This window comes from Sinohyriopsis cumingii, chromosome 6 (genome assembly GCF_028554795.1).
Source record: "Sinohyriopsis cumingii isolate HCF-2022 chromosome 6, ASM2855479v2, whole genome shotgun sequence".
NCBI classification, from domain to species: Eukaryota; Metazoa; Mollusca; class Bivalvia; order Unionida; family Unionidae; genus Sinohyriopsis; species Sinohyriopsis cumingii.
Genome location: NC_142966.1, coordinates 11,502,566 through 11,522,627, shown reverse-complemented (window position 1 = coordinate 11,522,627; position 20,062 = coordinate 11,502,566). Strand labels below are relative to the sequence as shown.

Here is a 20,062-nt window from a genome sequence, read left to right as displayed (position 1 = left end):
TTTAGGCAGGTATGGTCAAGTGTAGTTGATTTTTATATTCTGCCAGTCAAAGCTGCAATGTTTATTTATCATCATCTACCAGGGTGCATGGACAGGTGGGCAGGTTCCAGTTATTTTCCAAAGGATAAAATACATTTTTTGCAAACAGATTTGTATTTTTCTTTATCCGTTTGGTGTCAGTAGTTCCAAAGTCAAGAACACTGTTAATATAAATTGAATTTGCCACTGCATTTTATTTCTGGATGAGAATTTGTATGTACTAAAATTTAATTCAACTTATTAACTCCTCATCAATATTAAAATCCCAATCAATAATAGCCCTAATCTTAAGATTGCTAAAGATTTTGTTGATGTATTTAATTTTCAGAAAAACAATTTAAGTTGTAGCAAGTAATTCAGCGCAACTAGGTACATGTATTCCCCTTATCCCCATGGAAAAAAACCTATTGATTTAGATCTGTGACTTAAGGTCAAAGTGATTGTTCTTTTTTACACCTTCTATGGAGCTGATCTTATTTTGATAAGATGTTGTCTATCCATCTGTCCATTACCAGTTTGGTTTCTGTACAAAAACTTGAGGTCTCCACAAATTTACAGATACATAACCTTATGGATGGCTTACTTGTAGTTAGGAAGAATCCTGTTGATTTCAGACTGGAAATGGAAAGGTCAGATATCAAAGTCACCCAGGCTGAAGAAAAAAAATTTTCATTGTTTTTTCCCCCACACAATAACTTTAGTTTTCCATCATCTATGGTTACCAAACTCTATGGCTGGCTTGCATTTGATGTGAGAGGAAACCCTATTAATTTTGAAATCAAAAGATCAAGATAAATGTCACAGTGACTGCTAAAATACAAATATAGTTTCTGCACAGTGACATTATTTCTACACAGAAGTCCCGGTCTAAACATTTTAAATGGCTTGCACTTATGGTAGTGGAGAATTCTGTTGATTTGGACCTCAAAGTTCAAAGGTCATGGTCACTCTGACTGAAGGAAGAAATTAGTTTTTTCTGCACAACAGCTAGTTTTCCATCATCCAAGCTCTGTATGTGGATGGCAGCTATTTTTCCATCATCCAAGCTCTGTATGTGGATGGCAGCTAGGTTCCATCATCCAAGCTCTGTATGTGGATGACAGCTAGTTGTCCATCATCCAAGCTCTGTATGTGGATGACAGCTAGATTTCCATCATCCAAGCTCTGTATGTGGATGACAGCTAGTTTTCCATCATCCAAGCTATGTATGTGGATAACAGCTAGTTTTCCATCATCCAAGCTCTATATGTGGATGACAGCTAGTTTTCCATCATCCAAGCTCTGTATGTGGATGGCAGCTAGATTTCCATCATCCAAGCTCTGTATGTGGATGGCAGCTAGGTTCCATAATCCAAGCTCTGTATGTGGATGACAGCTAGTTTTCCATCATCCAAGCTATGTATGTGGATAACAGCTAGTTTTCCATCATCCAAGCTATGTATGTGGATGACAGCTAGTTTTCCATCATCCAAGCTCTGTATGTGGATGACAGCTAGTTTTCCATCATCCAAGCTCTATATGTGGATGACAGCTAGTTTTCCATCATCCAAGCTCTATATGTGGATGACAGCTAGTTTTCCATCATCCAAGCTCTGTATGTAGATAACAGCTAGTTTTCCATCATCCAAGCTCTATATGTGGATGACAGCCAGTTTTCCATCATCCAAGCTCTGTATGTGGATGCAGCTAGTTTTCCATCATCCAAGCTCTGTATGTGGATGACAGCTAGTTTTCCATCATCCAAGCTCTGTATGTGGATGACAGCTAGATTTCCATCATCCAAGCTCTGTATGTGGATGACAGCTAGATTTCCATCATCCAAGCTCTGTATGTGGATGGCAGCTAGGTTCCATAATCCAAGCTCTGTATGTGGATGACAGCTAGTTTTCCACCATCCAAGCTCTGTATGTGGATGACAGCTAGATTTCCATCATCCAAGCTCTGTATGTGGATGACAGCTAGATTTCCATCATCCAAGCTCTGTATGTGGATGGCAGCTAGGTTCCATCATCCAAGCTCTGTATGTGGATGACAGCTAGGTTCCATAATCCAAGCTATGTATGTGGATGACAGCTAGTTTTCCATCATCCAAGCTCTATATGTGGATGACAGCTAGTTTTCCATCATCCAAGCTCTGTATGTGGATGACAGCTAGTTGTCCATAATCCAAGCTATGTATGTGGATGACAGCTAGTTTTCCATCATCCAAGCTCTGTATGTGGATGGCAGCTAGGTTCCATCATCCAAGCTCTGTATGTGGATGACAGCTAGGTTCCATAATCCAAGCTCTGTATGTGGATGACAGCTAGATTTCCATCATCCAAGCTCTGTATGTGGATGACAGCAAGGTTCCATTATCCAAGCTCTGTATGTGGATGGCAGCTAGGTTCCATAATCCAAGCTCTGTATGTGGATGACTTGCAGTTGGTATATTGCATTTTTAGTCAAATGTCAAAGTCACTGTGACTGCAAGACTAAACAAAATATTCTGGAGTGATAACATTAAGGTTAAATGACATAACTAAACTGCACTAGGGTTAAGATGAAGGCTACTGATTTGGGGGTCAGAAGGTTAAAACTCAAGGTCACTAAACACAAGAAGAAAGTGGTTTCTACACAGCAAATTTTTATCCAAACTTTGGATGCTTAGGGTAAGGACAAAATCTGTCACTTGCAGGTCAAAAGTGTACAGGTCAAGGCCATTCTGACTAATAGAAGAAATATAGATTCTGCAGAAAAATGTCAGTTATCTTCAAGCATTAAGTGTCACCATATTACTCTTTCACATATAATGTTATCATGATAATGGTTTCACACATAATCTTATTATGATTGTGGTTTCACATGTAATCTTATCATGATCCTGGTTCTACATGTAACCATATCATGAGCATGGTTTCACATTTAATCTTATCATGAGCATGGTTTCACATTTAATCTTATTTTGACAGTGATCTCACATGTAATATAATCATTATAATGGTTTCACACATAATCTTGTCATGATTGTGGTTTCACATGTAATCTTATCTTGACATTGATCTCACATTAGATATTATGATGATCATGGTTTCACACATAATCTTATAATGATTGTGGTTTCACATGTAATCTTATCATGATTATGGTTTCACATGTAATGTTATCATGATAATGGTTTCACACATAACCTTATCATAATTGTGGTTTTGCATGTAATGTTATGATCATGGTTTCACATATAATCTTATCATGATCATGGTTTCACATGTAATCTTATCATGATTATGGTTTCACATGTCATGTTATCATGATAATGGTTTCACATGTAATGTTATCATGATAATGGTTTCACACATAATCTTATCATGATCATGGGTTCACATGAAACCTTAAGTTGATCATGTTTTTTTATATGTAATCTTATCTTGACAATGATTTCACATGTAATTTTATCAGGATAATACTAACTTCTAATTTTATCATGATTATGTTCTCGTATATAATTATATGACAGTGTTCTCAGATATAATTATATGACTGTTCTCAGATATAATCTTATCATGACAATGTTCTCACATATAATCTTATCATGATAATATTCATGTATGTAATCCTATGATAATACACTGATTTGTAATTTTATCATAATCATTTTCTCACATGTAATCTTATAATGTTCACACATGTAATTTTATCATAATCATGTTATCACATGCAATCTTATAATCATGTTCTCACATGCAATCTTATCATCATATTCTCACATGTAATCTTATAATAATGTTTTCACATATGATCTTATCATGATAATACAAACACTCTCACTTGTAATCTTATTATGGCCATGTACTCAAATGCAATCTTACCATCATGTACTCAGATGCAATCTTATCATCATGTACTCAAATGCAATCTTACCATCATGTACTCAAATGCAATCTTATCATCATGTACTCAACTGAACTATTATCATGTACTCAAATGTAATCTCATTGTTGTGTACTCAAATGCAATCTTATCATCATGTACTCAAATGCAATCTTATCATTATGTACTCAAATGCAATCTTATCATCATGTACTCAAATGCAATCATATCATCATGTACTCACATGCAGTCTTATCATTATGTATTCAAATGCAATCTCATCGTTGTGTACTGAAATGCAATCTTATCTTCATGTACTCAAATGCAGTCTTATCATCATGTACTCACATCCAATCTTATTATTAAGTATTCAAATGTAATCTTATCATCATGTAATCAAATGCAATCTTGTCATAATATACTCACATGTAATCTTATCTTCGTGTACTCCAATGTAATTTTATCATGTACTCGCATGTAATCTTATCTTCATGTACTCCAATGTAATTTTATCATCATGTACTCACATGCAATCTTATCATGATAATGTTCTCACATATAATAGTTGTTCATGAGAGTTCCTATGACAGAAAATAGAAACTACAAGGAGAAATGACTAATGCTTTGAAAAACTCAAAGCTTTCAAAATCTGTAGCATGAAAATGTACAGAATCTACTGTCATAAGATGAAAGTGTACAAAATCTACTGTCATAAGATGAAAATGTACAGAATCTACTGTCATATGATGAAAATGTACAGAATCTACTGTCATATGATGAAAGTGTAGAGAATCTACTGTCATAAGATGAAAATGTACAGAATCTATTGTCATAAGATGAAAATATAAATTATGAAGTTAATATGGATATCTTTTAATACATTGTAGGTCCAGACAACAGCATCATGTAGACCACAACAGAGAGGAGTCACAAGTCTTGAGATACCCCTCTGATCAGGATTCTCAGTCGAATGCCTAAGGACATTTATTTAGAATCCGTGCTGCAACAGCAGGAGCCTCTGTTTCACTTCTCTTCCTCTCTCTTCCAAATATGTTCAGAGTTTCCTCAGGAGGCAGAGCTTGGTGCTCAATATATTTTATAAATGCATTATTTTTTTGTTTTGTTTTAATCAAATCTGTGTTTCATTCAACATTTCTGTTCATTAAGATTGAGATATAACTTTTTTATATGCTCCTCTTATTTTTTGTTGTACTATATTATAGTACTGTTCATGTACTTGTCCAGACAAGAGCTTTGTAATGGTTGGAGAGATTTTTATGTTATGGTACTGTTCTTATCTACTTGTCCAGGCAATAGGTTTGTAATGGTTGGAGAGGTTTTCATGTTATGGTACTATTCTTCCCTACTTGTCCAGATGATAGCTTTGTAATGGTTGTAGAGATTTTCATGTTATGGCACTGTTCTTCCCTACTTGTCCAGATGATAGCTTTGTAATGGTTGTAGAGATTTTCATGTTATGGTACTGTTCTTCCCTACTTGTCCAGATGATAGCTTTGTAATTGTTGTAGAGATTTTCATGTTATGGTACTGTTCTTCCCTACTTGTCCAGATGATAGCTTTGTAATGGTTGTAGAGATTTTCATGTTATGGCACTGTTCTTCCCTACTTGTCCAGATGATAGCTTTGTAATGGTTGTAGAGATTTTCATGTTATGGTACTGTTCTTATCTACTTGTCCAGGCGATAGCTTTGTAATGGTTGGAGAGATTTTCTGTTATGGTACTGTTCTTCCCTACTTGTCCAGGCGATAGCTTTGTAATGGTTGTAGAGATTTTCATGTTATGGTACTGTTCTTATCTACTTGTCCACATGATAGCTTTGTAATGGTTGGAGAGATTTTTATGTTATGGTACTGTTCTTCCATACTTGTAAAGGTAATAGCTTTGTAATGGTTGTAGAGATTTTCATGTTATGGTACTGTTCTTCCCTACTTGTCCAGGTGATAGCTTTGTAATGGTTGGAGAGATTTTCATGTTATGGCACTGTTCTTATCTACTTGTCCAGACGATAGCTTTGTAATGGTTGGAGAGATTTTCATGTTATGGTACTGTTCTTCCATACTTGTCCAGGTGATAGCTTTGTAATGGTTGTAGAGATTTTCATGTTATGGCACTGTTCTTATCTACTTGTCGAGACGATAGCTTTGTAATGGTTGGAGAGATTTTCATGTTATGTTACTGTTCTTCCCTACTTGTCCAGGTGATAGCTTTGTAATGGTTGGAGAGATTTTCATGTTAGGGCATTGTTCTTATCTACTTGTTGAGACGATAGCTTTGTAATGGTTGTAGAGATTTTCATGCTATGGTACTGTTCTTCCCTACTTGTCCAGGTGATAGCTTTGTAATGGTTGTAGAGATTTTCATGTTATGGCACTGTTCTTATCTACTTGTCGAGACAATAGCTTTGTAATGGTTGTAGAGATTTTCATGTTATGTTACTGTTCTTCCCTACTTGTCCAGGTGATAGCTTTGTAATGGTTGGAGAGATTTTCATGTTATAGCACTGTTCTTTTCTACTTGTCCAGATGATAGCTTTGTAATGGTTGGAGAGATTTTCATGTTATGGTACTGTTCTTCCATACTTGTCCAGGTGATAGCTTTGTAATGGTTGTAGAGATTTTCATGTTATGGCACTGTTCTTATCTACTTGTCGAGACGATAGCTTTGTAATGGTTGGAGAGATTTTCATGTTATGGTACTGTTCTTATCTACTTGTCCAGGTGATAGCTTTGTAATGCTTGTAGAGATTTTCATGTTATGGTACTGTTCTTTCCTACTTGTCCAGATGATAGCTTTGTAATGGTTGGAGAGATTTTCATGTTATGGTACTGTTCTTCCCTACTTGTCCAGATGATAGCTTTGTAATGGAGAGATTTTCATGTTATGGCACTGTTCTTCCCTACTAGTCCAGATGATAGCTTTGTAATGGTTGGAGAGATTTTCATGTTATGGTACTATTCTTATCTACTTGTCCAGGTGATAGCTTTGTAATGCTTGTAGAGATTTTCATGTTATGGTACTGTTCTTCCCTACTTGTCCAGACGGTAGCTTTGTAATGGTTGTAGAGATTTTCATGTTATGGTACTGTTCTTCCCTACTTGTCCAGATGATAGCTTTGTAATGGAGAGATTTTCATGTTATGACACTGTTCTTCCCTACTAGTCCAGATGATAGCTTTGTAATGGTTGGAGAGATTTTCATGTTATGGTACTGTTCTTATCTACTTGTCCAGGTGATAGCTTTGTAATGCTTGTAGAGATTTTCATGTTATGGTACTGTTCTTCCCTACTTGTCCAGACGGTAGCTTTGTAATGGTTGTAGAGATTTTCATGTTATGATACTGTTCTTCCCTACTTGTCCAGATGATAGCTTTGTAATGGAGAGATTTTCATGTTATGGCACTGTTCTTCCCTACTAGTCCAGATGATAGCTTTGTAATGGTTGGAGAGATTTTCATGTTATGGTACTGTTCTTATCTACTTGTCCAGGTGATAGCTTTGTAATGGTTGTAGAGATTTTCATGTTATGGCACTGTTCTTCCCTACTTGTCGAGGTAATAGCTTTTTATGGTTGTAGACATTTTTATGTTATGACACTGTTCTTATCTACTTGTCCAGATGATAGCTTTGTAATGGTTGTATTGATTTTCATGTTATGGTACTGTTCTTCCCTACTAGTCCAGATGATAGCTTTGTAATGGTTGGAGAGATTTTCATGTTATGTTACTGTTCTTCCCTACTTGTCCAGGTGATAGCTTTTTAATGGTATGAGAGATTTTCATGGTGAGACTGTTCATCTATTTGTCCAAACCATAGCTTTGCAATGGTTGGTTATATTTTCATGGTGAAACTTTGTGTTATGTACATAGCCAGATCATCTGCAACAAGCTCAAAGTCACTGCAAGGGAAAATGTAATTCTTTGACTTGTAGCCTTGACCTGAGTAACATATATTACCATCTTTAGATAGTGTAATAGAACTTTGCATAAATATAGATCAAGCCAAGATGTGGTTTCTGTATACCATAGCTCTATCTCCTGTCTCAAGGTCAGTGCCAAGACAAATGAAAATGTCATTCTCTGAGTTATGTCCTTGACCAAAGTATAACAGATGAAGATATTTAAATGAGAATTGTCTAATAAATGTCATGACTAGATGGTGTGCTACATGCAATAGCCTCAAGGTGAAGGTTTTGGCAAGGGAAATGTAGATCTGTGATTCGAGTGCTTCTCAAAATATCACTTTTGAATTTTGAAGATATTGTAATGAACTTCAACCAGTTGTATATCATGTTTTGACTGCATCATGTTTCTGCCCCACGTTGAAGATGTTGCAAGACTTATCCTGACAAGGAATAGATCTCACTTCATGACTGTCATAATGTTTTAGGACTTATTCTGACAAGAAACAGACCATACTTCATGACTGTCATAATGTTTTAGGACTTATTCTGACAAGAAATATACCATATTTCATGACTGTCACAATGTTTTAAGACTTATTCTGCCAAGAAATAGACCATACGTCAAGACTCATAATATTTTCGGACTTATTCTGATAAGAATTAGACCATACTTCATGACTGTCATAATGTTTAGGACTTATTCTAACAAGAAAGAGACCATACTTCATGACTGTCATAATATTTTAGGACCTGTTCTGACAAGAAATAGACCATACTTCATGACTGTCATAATGTTTTAGGACCTGTTCTGACAAGAAATAGACCATACTTCATGACTGTCATAATGTTTTAGGACTGATTCTGACAAGAAATAGACCATACTTCATGACTGTCATAATGTTTTAGGACCTGTTCTGACAAGAAATAGACCATACTTCATGACTGTCATAATGTTTTAGGACCTGTTCTGACAAGAAATAGACCATACTTCATGACTGTCATAATATTTTAGGACCTGTTCTGACAAGAAATAGACTATACTTCATGACTGTCAGAATGTTTTAGGACCTGTTCTGACAAGAAATAGACCATACTTCATGACTGTCATAATGTTTTAGGACCTGTTCTGACAAGAAATAGACCATACTTCATGACTGTCATAATATTTTAGGACCTGTTCTGACAAGAAATAGACCATACTTCATGACTGTGATAATGTTTTAGGACCTGTTCTGACAAGAAATAGACCATACTTCATGACTGTCATAATATTTTAGGGCTGATTCTGACAAGAAATAGACCATACTTCATGACTGTCATAATGTTTTAGGACCTGTTCTGACAAGAAATAGACCATGTAATGTTTTAGGACTTATTCTGACAAGAAATAGACCATACTTCATGACTGTCATAATACTGCTTTAATACTACTAAATTTGAATAAGAAGATGTTGTAGATATTGAAGAAGGTACAAAACATGAAGATCAAGGAAATATTTATTGGCTGTACTGAGAATATATTGACATTGCTTGGCTGTAACCAAGACTAAATTAACATTTAAAGTTAATTGATTGGCTGTACTGAAACTGAATTAACATTTAAAGTTAATTGATTGATTGTACTGAGACTGAACTAACATTAACCGTTAGATTGTCTGTACTGAGACTAGATTAACATCAAAAGATATTTGAAGGTCTTTGCAGAAATAGAACATACCATATGGTGATCCCAGGTCATGAGAAGTTAGTTAATTTATTAAGGTTGTACATTCTGGGTTGTAAAAGCCTTATGTAAAGTGAAGTCTATCAAATTATGGCAACAATTTTCTTTTTACAGTTTCAACATATATGGTTATCACCCAGTGACAAAAAGTCATTTAAAGTAAGCAGATCACATTGTAAATACAGAGGTCAGGATGTAAAAACATGTCATTTAAAGTAAGCAGATCACATTGTAGATACAGAGATCAAGATGTAACAACATGTCACTTAAAGTAAGCAGATCATACTATAAATAGAGATCAAGATGTAACAACATGTCATCTAGAGTAAGCAGATCAATGTAGATACAGAGATCAAGATGTAACATGTCATTTAGAGTAAGCAGATCATACTATAAATAGAGATCAAGATGTAACAACATGTCATTTAAAGTAAGCAGATCACACTGTAAATGCAGAGATCAAGATGTAACAACATGTCATTTAAAGTAAGCATATCACATGGTAATTATAGCAATAAAGATGAAAAAATGCATAATATCGAAAATCTGAATAGTCTTGCTTAATATATTAAAAGTCAAGGAAATAGCAGAACAATTAGTATAAGAGCCAGTTTGAATTGTACATTACCTCTAATCAGGTATATGTGTTTATGTTTTCTATAGGTATACCAGTAGTCCCACACCAATGTATTTTGTAGACAGGTATACCAGTGGTCCCATACCCATGTGTTTTTTAGACAGCTACAATATCCTGTATGTTTGTCCATTTAAAGATTCTTTCAAAACAACTTTTGCTGAAGAGAACATTTGTTGTGGTTTGGTCTCTCTAAAGTGTTATCTTCATAAATAAATCCAGTTGACTGTACAATTTTACAAATGCAAATAAAATTTCAATATCCTTTACATACATTCATACTGAAGTTTGATCTATAATTATAGATGTTTTACAAAAATTACCTTAATTTTGATTTTTGATATATCCTGTGTCCACTATCTTTACAAAGTCATGTAAAGCAAATGGAAACAAGCTTATATATGACTATAGACATAACCTGTCTCATATATTAAATTAAAGAGTTTTTAAATTCTATGATAAGTTCTTGAAATTAAAAAAGCATTGTCTTTAATGAAATTAATATGGAAACATCAACATATTCTTATGTGCTTATACATATAAGAAACACAATCTCATATATATATATATATATTACATTTTAATATTATGAATATATTTTGAATTTTATCTTTTCATATTTTGGGGAATATCTTTCTGTCCACCATATTTATTCTTGTTACAGTAAATATTTATGTTTATGAAATGTATAGAATTGTATGTACCGTATATACTCATGCACAAGTCAGATCCAAACTGCTTTAATCAGTCGGCATATTTGGGTTTTAAAATCAGTCGGCATATTTGGATTTTAAAATCAGTCGGCATATTTGGGTTTTATAATAGTCAGCATATTTGGGTTTTAAAATCAGTCAGCATATTTGGGTTTTATAATCAGTCAGTATATTTGGGTTTTATAATCAGTCGGCATATTTGGGTTTTAAAATCAGTCGGCATATTTGGGTTTTAAAATCAGTCAGCATATTTGGGTTTTATAATCAGCCAGCATATTTGGGTTTTATAATCAGTCAGCATATTTGGGTTTTATAATCAGTCGGCATATTTGGGTTTTATAATCAGCCAGCATATTTGGGTTTTATAATCAGTCAGCATATTTGGGTTTTATAATCAGCCAGCATATTTGGGTTTTAAAATCAGTCAGCATATTTGGGTTTTAAAATCAGTCAGCATTTTTGGGTTTTAAAATCAGTCAGCATATTTGGGTTTTAAAATCAGTCAGCATATTTGGGTTTTATAATCAGTCAGCATATTTGGGTTTTATAATCAGCCAGCATATTTGGGTTTTATAATCAGCCAGCATATTTGGGTTTTAAAATCAGTCAGCATATTTGGGTTTTATAATCAGCCAGCATATTTGGGTTTTAAAATCAGTCAGCATATTTGGGTTTTATAATCAGCCAGCATATTTGGGTTTTAAAATCAGTCAGCATATTTGGGTTTTAAAATCAGTCAGCATATTTGGGTTTTATAATCAGCCAGCATATTTGGGTTTTATAATCAGTCAGCATATTTGGGTTTTATAATCAAGCAGCATATTTGGGTTTTAAAATCAGCCAGCATATTTGGGTTTTATAATCAGCCAGCATATTTGGGTTTTAAAATCAGCCAGCATATTTGGGTTTTATAATCAGCCAGCATATTTGGGTTTTAAAATCAGTCGGCATATTTGGGTTTTATAATCAGCCAGCATATTTGGGTTTTAAAATCAGTCAGCATATTTGGGTTTTATAATCAGCCAGCATATTTGGGTTTTACAATCAGTCAGCATATTTGGGTTTTAAAATCAGTTAGCATATTTGGGTTTTAAAATCAGTCAGCATATTTGGGTTTTAAAATCAGCCAGCATATTTGGGCTTATGCAGTTTGTTAGGACTTACAAATATAACAAACACCATAGTCCATAATTTGCCAGGTCATTATGCAATTTGTTAGGACTTATAAATATAACAAACACCATAGTCCATAATTTGCCAGATCATTATACAATTTGTTAGGACTTATAACAAACACCATAGTCCATAATTCGCCAGATCATTATACAATTTGTTAGGACTTATAACAAACACCATAGTCCATAATTCGCCAGATCATTATACAATGGCAGATCAGGGTGTATGTTGTGTATGGTTGAATCCGACTTATAAGTGAGTATATACGGTACATAAACAACTTACAGTAAATAATATAGTAACGATAAGTTTTAACCTGGTTATTATGTTTGTATAATCATTACATTTTAATTCATGGGGTCAATGGAAGCAGTTATACCAAGACAAGCATTTATAGTATTTTTTTACAACGCCCTATATCGATGACCTATTGACCTATATTGACCTTTTATATCAATTTTTCAATGTGTAAAATGCTCAAGTCAAATTTAGAACATTTAATATTACAATATACTGGTTATGAATCTCAACTTTCAATACTTCGATATATATATATATATATATATATATATATATATATATATATATATATATATATATATATATATATATATATATATATATTTAGCATGAAATTATACATATATTATTGCTGTTATAACTCCCACATTATATTTTTCCCATATTCAAATACATTATACATAATTTTTTTATATTTTTATTTCATATTTTCCTTGTCACTTAATGTAACCTATGAATTTTGCACTTAATATGTCAGGTTAAACAAAATAATTCAGTAGCCCTTTTTTATATTATTACACTTATCAATAGTCCCAAAAGAAGATATAGGTATATTATTACATTTATCAATAGTCAAAAAGATATAGGTATATTATTACATTAATCAATAGCCCAAAAAGATATAGGTATATTATTACATTAATCAATAGTCCAAAAAGAGAAGCATATTTCGATTTATTTGGTACAAGAAAGTTTTACCAATCTAAAACTTCTTGCTCGTACATGTTTCTATATAATGAAATGATCATATCAATGTATCAATGGGTACTGTATGTATGTATCAATGGATACTGTATGTATGTATCAATGGGTACTGTATATATGTATCAATGGGTACTGTATGTATGTATCAATGGGTACTGTATGTATGTATCAATGGGTACTGTATGTATGTATTAATGGGTACTGTATGTATGTATCAATGGGTACTGACCACAATGAAATGATCATATCAATGTATCAGTGGGTACTGTATGTATGTATAAGTGGGTACTGTATGTATGTATCAGTGGGTACTGTATGTATCAATGGGTACTGTATGTATGTATCAATGGGTACTGACCACAATGAAATGATCATATCAATGTATCAATGGGTACTGACCACTGTATGTGAGGTTATTGCTAACATGCATGCCAAAATAGAGCAACTGATGCTGCATACTGACTTTATCTCAATTGTCAACCTCTAAATCTACTGGTTTATAGGCGTACAACCTCTAAATCTACTGGTTTATAGGCGTACAACCTCTAAATCTACTGGTTCATAGGCGTACAACCTCTAAATCTACTGGTTTATAGGCATACAACCTCTAAATCTACTGATTCATAGGCATACAACCTCTAAATCTTCTGGTTCATAGGAATACAACCTCTAAATCTACTGGTTCATAGGCATACAACCTCTAAATCTACTGGTTCATAGGCATACAACCTCTAATCTACTGGTTCATAGTCATACAACCTCTAAATCTTCTGGTTCATAGGCATACAACCTCTAATATACTGGTTCATAGTCTATGCCTGTATCACTAAATCATCAGAATTTGATAAATTATCAAACCTCAGTGTTGCCTACATCAATATTGGAGCATTTATGTGACATTCTAAAACTTCACAGTTGTAATTCAAATCATCCTAATTCAAATAAATCCTGAATGAAATGTACTGCCTTGGCTTTGGACAGTGGAAGATCTGACAAAAATGTTATTTTAAAATGCAGATTATGACTATGTTTTAAATAAGAACCATGTGATATAATGGTCACTGGCCTCAACGACTATAGTCTCTAATAGAGGTGGCACTATGAAAATTTGTTCAAAATGATTTATGTTTACCTGCTGGCATCCAAATGTGTTTCTATGTAGAAGGTTTACAGGCATCCAAATGCACTTGTATGTGAATTGGGCAAAGGCATTGAATAGCAAGTAGTTCCACTGGAATGTGAGTGTCCGCAAGTGAGGTAAAGGGTTAATTAATGCAAGCATATTAATGCAAAAAAGAAACAAATACAGACTACACACCATAACTGTAAATATATTCTTTATTTATAAAAATGTCTATCCATCATGGATTATGGAAATAAGGACATGTATTTTTTGTATTGCCAGTAATACATGGCAAATATTTACTTGTTTTGACTTATTCTCATCTAACATCGTTGCTGGAAGACAGTACTGGGATTAAGGAAAGGATCGGAAAATGTATTGAAAAGACTGGTGGGTCATTTTCAGTCTAAAACAAAAAAATGTTAATATATACAACTTCCTTCAGTTTGCTCAGAGATAACGCTAGAAAGAAAGTGTATCCACAAGAGTGGGATAAAACAATAAGTATACAAACTTAAATAATGATTAGATATAATTAGTATGTAAACTTAACGACTAAATATAATTAAATATACATTTAATTTACAACAGTAATGTTTACATGTCATTAAAAATATGCCAGTGTGCAAGAAATTTTAGAGCCATATAGAAAGAAAAGTGTTGTGTAACATGCAGCAGATTGTACATGATTAGTCTACTACTTTAAAGGGATTATCCTTTAATCTGTTACAATTATTGTACGTTATCCTTTAATCTGTTACAATTATTGTACATTATCCTTTAATCTGTTACAATTATTATCCATTAACCTGTTAATCTGTTACAATTATTGTCCATTAACCTGCTAATCTGTTACAATTATTATCCATTAACCTGTTAATCTGTTACAATTATTGTCCATTAACCTGCTAATCTGTTACAATTATTGTCCCTTAACCTGCTAATCTGTTACAATTATTGTCCTTTAGGCTGTTATTTTACATAATTATTGTCAGTTAATTTGTAGTAATTATATTTCATATGAATGTTAATCTTGGAAATTATATATGTATAGCCAGAGGGTGTGTGAGATGCTAACAAATCCTGGAATTATCCTTTGATATAATATCTGAAGATTTTAAATCAGACTGGAGTCAGAGGTTTTATATGTGAGTTGCTTCCTAATTGTCTTTTTATAATAAGATGGTAAATTTTATCTAGAATAATAATTTACAGTCTTATATCAATAGGGTCTGTTTAATTTTTTACAACTATGTAATAATTTCTATCTACATACTGTATATATTTACATACAAATCTAGTCCTACTGTAAGCAACACAGACCCTGATGGGCTGTCACATACAAATCTAGAAGATCTCGGTATATGCGGTTGTTGGGAATAAGTGCAGTTCACAGGTGAATCAGACTTTAAACATGTATTTAGCTATGAAACAGTATCTGAAGTTTCTGCTGATTGAGTTACTTATAATTAAAATTTAGATTCAAGACACAACAAAATTTAGATTCAAAACACAACAAAATTTAGACATGCTTGAGGCTCATGAATACATACGCCTGAGAATTTACAGAATTTATAGAATTTATTATATCAATGATTTTTTACTAATGCAGATATGAAATATCTGTCTTGCACTGTTATATTTGTCTTTTTTAGTTTTAATTGTATATACTTATAGTCATATGGGATATATTTAAATATTTTATATATTTTGTTTTATTGCAATTAAAAACAAAATTACAATTTGTTCTTGGCATTCGGAAGGAAATCAGGTACTTTATGCAATTCCAAAGAATTGTCTCCCTTACTTTTTTTGCAAGACAGAGTTGTATCTACTGTCAGTTGTCCATCAAGAGGCTGGACAGAGATGTAGTAACAAGAATTTATGGGCTTCAATCTAGCTATGCAAGATGTTGTGGTCATCCTTATGAATTTATTGATTTTCACCTTTTAGATCACCACACACAAACATCAGGTACCTCGGACCATCACACATGGAAAAAAAGAAAAAGTAATATAATCATTAAATGTAAACCATACAGCCCCTTGTATTTATGAAATATATGTACATCTTATGCCTGACTAAAAATCTGTATATTATTCCGAATAAAAAAATAGAGAATACACCGGGACTTGTTATTGCCCCAACTGTGACTATTTCAGTCAGAAAATATCCATGTAATATATTTTGTATAAATCAAATATAACAGCTAGGATTGTATTCAAAACAAAATAGAGAACTCAGGATTTCAAGGTTATGATTACAATTTAAATTCTGATCTTTATATGCAGAATTTATTATTTGTAAAGGGGTGGGAATAACATGTTTAAATTTAATCAAAATTTCCAAAAAGAAATGTAATTCTGTTGAAACTTTGTGAGCATTAAAGATTTCACAAATTCATTTGTCAGAAGAAATATTATGGAGAAATTTATCTTTTACATTTATGAGTATATATTTTTACAGAACGAATTTAAGCAAATATAAAATTCACTGTGTGCAAGATTTAATATTTCCGTAATCCAAAAAGACATTATAAATTCCACCATCAAGGATAACATTACCCGTGTGCCATGATTGCCATATTTCTTTAGCGTGACTTTCTGCTAATTTAAAAAGGAGAAAAAACTTACATTTATACTGGAAAAAAGTCACACAAATTAAAGTAAGTAAGACAAATACCCATTGATTAATTAATTGAATAAATTAATTACTTAATGTTTTGGATACCATCAGCATCGCTAACTGTTGGTGTGTCTTTACATTGGTACTTCTCCCATGAATGATGAAAGCATCAAAATATCCTAATAAATTCATAAAAAAAACATTTAACACAGTGGATGTCCTTATCATCAGACAAAGATATCCCTGGTAAATATTTGCAAAAATGTTGAAAAAAGAGGACAGGCTTATCCTCAGATATGAACTTTTAATGAGATAAATACAGGTATATGTACCTAGATTTCCTCCTTATTCTCACTATGCCAGAGACCCCTTTTATACACGTATGCTTTTAAATCCATTATTACAAACCGTTTTTTTCTTTGATAAATTCATTTATCAATTTCCAAGAGAGGTAAATTCGACTTGCAAATTGAGTTATTATTTGACTATCTTTGTATTTGTAGATGTGACAGAAGTATTCTATCAGCGTATTTGTAGATATGATAGAAATATTCTATCGGTGTATTTGTAGACGTGACAGAAGTAGTCTATCAGCGTACTTGTAGATGTGAAAGAAGTAGTCTATCAGCGTATTTGTAGATGTGAAAGAAGTAGTCTATCAGCGTATTTGTAGATATGATAGAAGTATTCTATCAGCGTATTTGTAGATATGATAGAAATATTCTATCGGTGTATTTGTAGACGTGACAGAAGTAGTCTATCAGCGTACTTGTAGATGTGAAAGAAGTAGTCTATCAGCGTATGTATATGTGACAGAAGTAGTCTATCAGCGTATTTGTAGATGTGAAAGAAGTAGTCTATCAGCGTATGTATATGTGACAGAAGTAGTCTATCAGCATATTTGTAGATGTGACAGAAGTAGTCTATCAGCGTATTTGTAGATATGATAGAAATATTCTATCAGCGTATTTGTAGATATGATAGAAATATTCTATCGGTGTATTTGTAGACGTGACAGAAGTAGTCTATCAGCGTATTTGTAGATGTGAAAGAAGTAGTCTATCAGCGTATGTATATGTGACAGAAGTAGTCTATCAGCATATTTGTAGATGTGAAAGAAGTAGTCTATCAGCGTATGTATACGTTACAGAAGTAGTCTATCAGCGTATTTGTAGATGTGAAAGAAGTAGTCTATCAGCGTATGTATATGTGACAGAAGTAGTCTATCAGCATATTTGTAGATGTGAAAGAAGTAGTCTATCAGCGTATGTATATGTGACAGAAGTAGTCTATCAGCGTATTTGTAGATGTGACAGAAGTAGTCTATCAGCGTATGTATATGTGACAGAAGTAGTCTATCAGCATATTTGTAGATGTGACAGAAGTAGTCTATCAGCATATTTGTTGATTGACAGAAGTAGTCTAAATCAGCGTATTTGTAGATGTGACAGAAGTAGTCTGTCAGCGTATTTGTAGATGTGAAAGAAGTAGTCTATCAGCGTATTTGTAGACGTGACAGAAGTAGTCTATCAGCGTATTTGTAGATGTGAAAGAAGTAGTCTATCAGCGTATGTATACGTGACAGAAGTAGTCTATCAGCATATTTGTAGATGTGACAGAAGTAGTCTATCAGCATATTTGTTGATTGACAGAAGTAGTCTAAATCAGCTTATTTGTAGATGTGACAGAAGTAGTCTGTCAGCGTATTTGTAGATGTGAAAGAAGTAGTCTATCAGCGTATTTGTAGACGTGACAGAAGTAGTCTATCAGCGTATTTGTAGATATGACAGAAGTATTCTATCAGCGTATTTGTAGACTTGACAGAAGTAGTCTATCAGCGTATTTGTAGATGTGAAAGAAGTAGTCTATCAGCGTATTTGTAGACGTGACAGAAGTAGTCTATCAGCGCATTTGTAGACGTGACCGAAGTAGTCTATCAGCGTATTTATTGACAGAAGTAGTCTATCAGCGTATTTGTAGATGTGAAAGAAGTAGTCTCTCAGCGTATTGGTAGACGTGACAGAAGTAGTCTATCAGCGTATTTGTCGACGTGACAGAAGTAGTCTATCAGCGTATTTGTAGACGTGACAGATGTAGTCTATCAGCGTATTTGTAGACGTGACAGAAGTAGCCTATCAGCGTATTTGTAGACCTGAAAGAAATGGTCTATCAGCGTGTTAGTAGATATGAAAGAAGTAGTCTATCAGCGTATTTATATACGTGACAGAAGTAGTCTATCAGCGTATTTGTAGATGTGACAGAAGTAGTCTATCAGCGTATTTGCAGACGTGACAGAAGTAGTCAATCAGCGTATTTGTAGACGTGACAGAAGTAGTCTATCAGCGTATTTGTAGACGTGACAGAAGTAGTCAATCATCGTATTTGCAGATATGAAAGAAATAGTCTATCAGCATATTAGTAGATATGACAGAATTAGCCTACCAGCGTATTTGTAGATAGGATAGAAGTATTCTATCAGCGTATTTGTTGATATGGTATAAGTATTCTATCGGTGTATTTGTAGACGTGACAGATGTAGTCTATCAGCGTAATTGTAGATGTTAAAGAAGTAGCCTATCAGCGTATGTATACGTGACAGAATTAGTCTATCAGCGTATTTGGAGATGTGACAGAAGTAGTCTATCAGCATATTTGTTGATTGACAGAAGTAGTCTAAATCAGCGTATTTGTAGATGTGACAGAAGTAGTCTATCAGCGTATTTGTAGATGTGAAAGAAGTAGTCTATCAGCGTATTTGTAGACGTGACAGAAGTAGTCTATCAGCGTATTTGTAGATATGACAGAAGTAGTCTATCAGCGTATTTGTATATATGACAGAAGTATTCTATCAGCGTATTTGTAGTCGTGACAGAAGTAGCCTATCAGCGTATTTGTAGACGTGACAGAAGTAGTCTATCAGCGTATTTGTATACGTGACCGAAGTAGTCTATCAGCGTATTTATTGACAGAAGTAGTCTATCAGCGTATTTGTAGATGTGACAGAAGTAGTCTATCAGCGTATTTGTAGATGTGAAATAAGTAGTCTATCAGCGTATTTGTAGACGTGACAGAAGTAGTCTATCAGCGTATTTGTAGATATGACAGAAGTAGTCTATCGGCGTATTTGTATATATGACAGAAGTATTCTATCAGCGTATTTGTAGTCGTGACAGAAGTAGCCTATCAGCGTATTTGTAGACGTGACAGAAGTAGTCTATCAGCGTATTTGTAGACGTGACAGAAGTAGTCTATC

General features: G+C 33.5%; 1 protein-coding gene across 1 annotated transcript in view; it reads left to right on the top strand.

Moving 5' to 3' along the window:
* Positions 1-4,888, top strand: part of LOC149796371 (uncharacterized) — a 122,754-nt gene extending 117,866 nt beyond the window's left edge. The window contains exon 25 of the mRNA XM_089960232.1: positions 4,776-4,888. Within this exon, the coding sequence (XP_089816358.1) occupies positions 4,776-4,866 (91 nt within the window). The 3' untranslated portion in view covers positions 4,867-4,888. The remainder of the gene's footprint in view (positions 1-4,775) is intronic.
* The last annotated feature ends 15,174 nt before the right edge of the window (positions 4,889-20,062 follow it).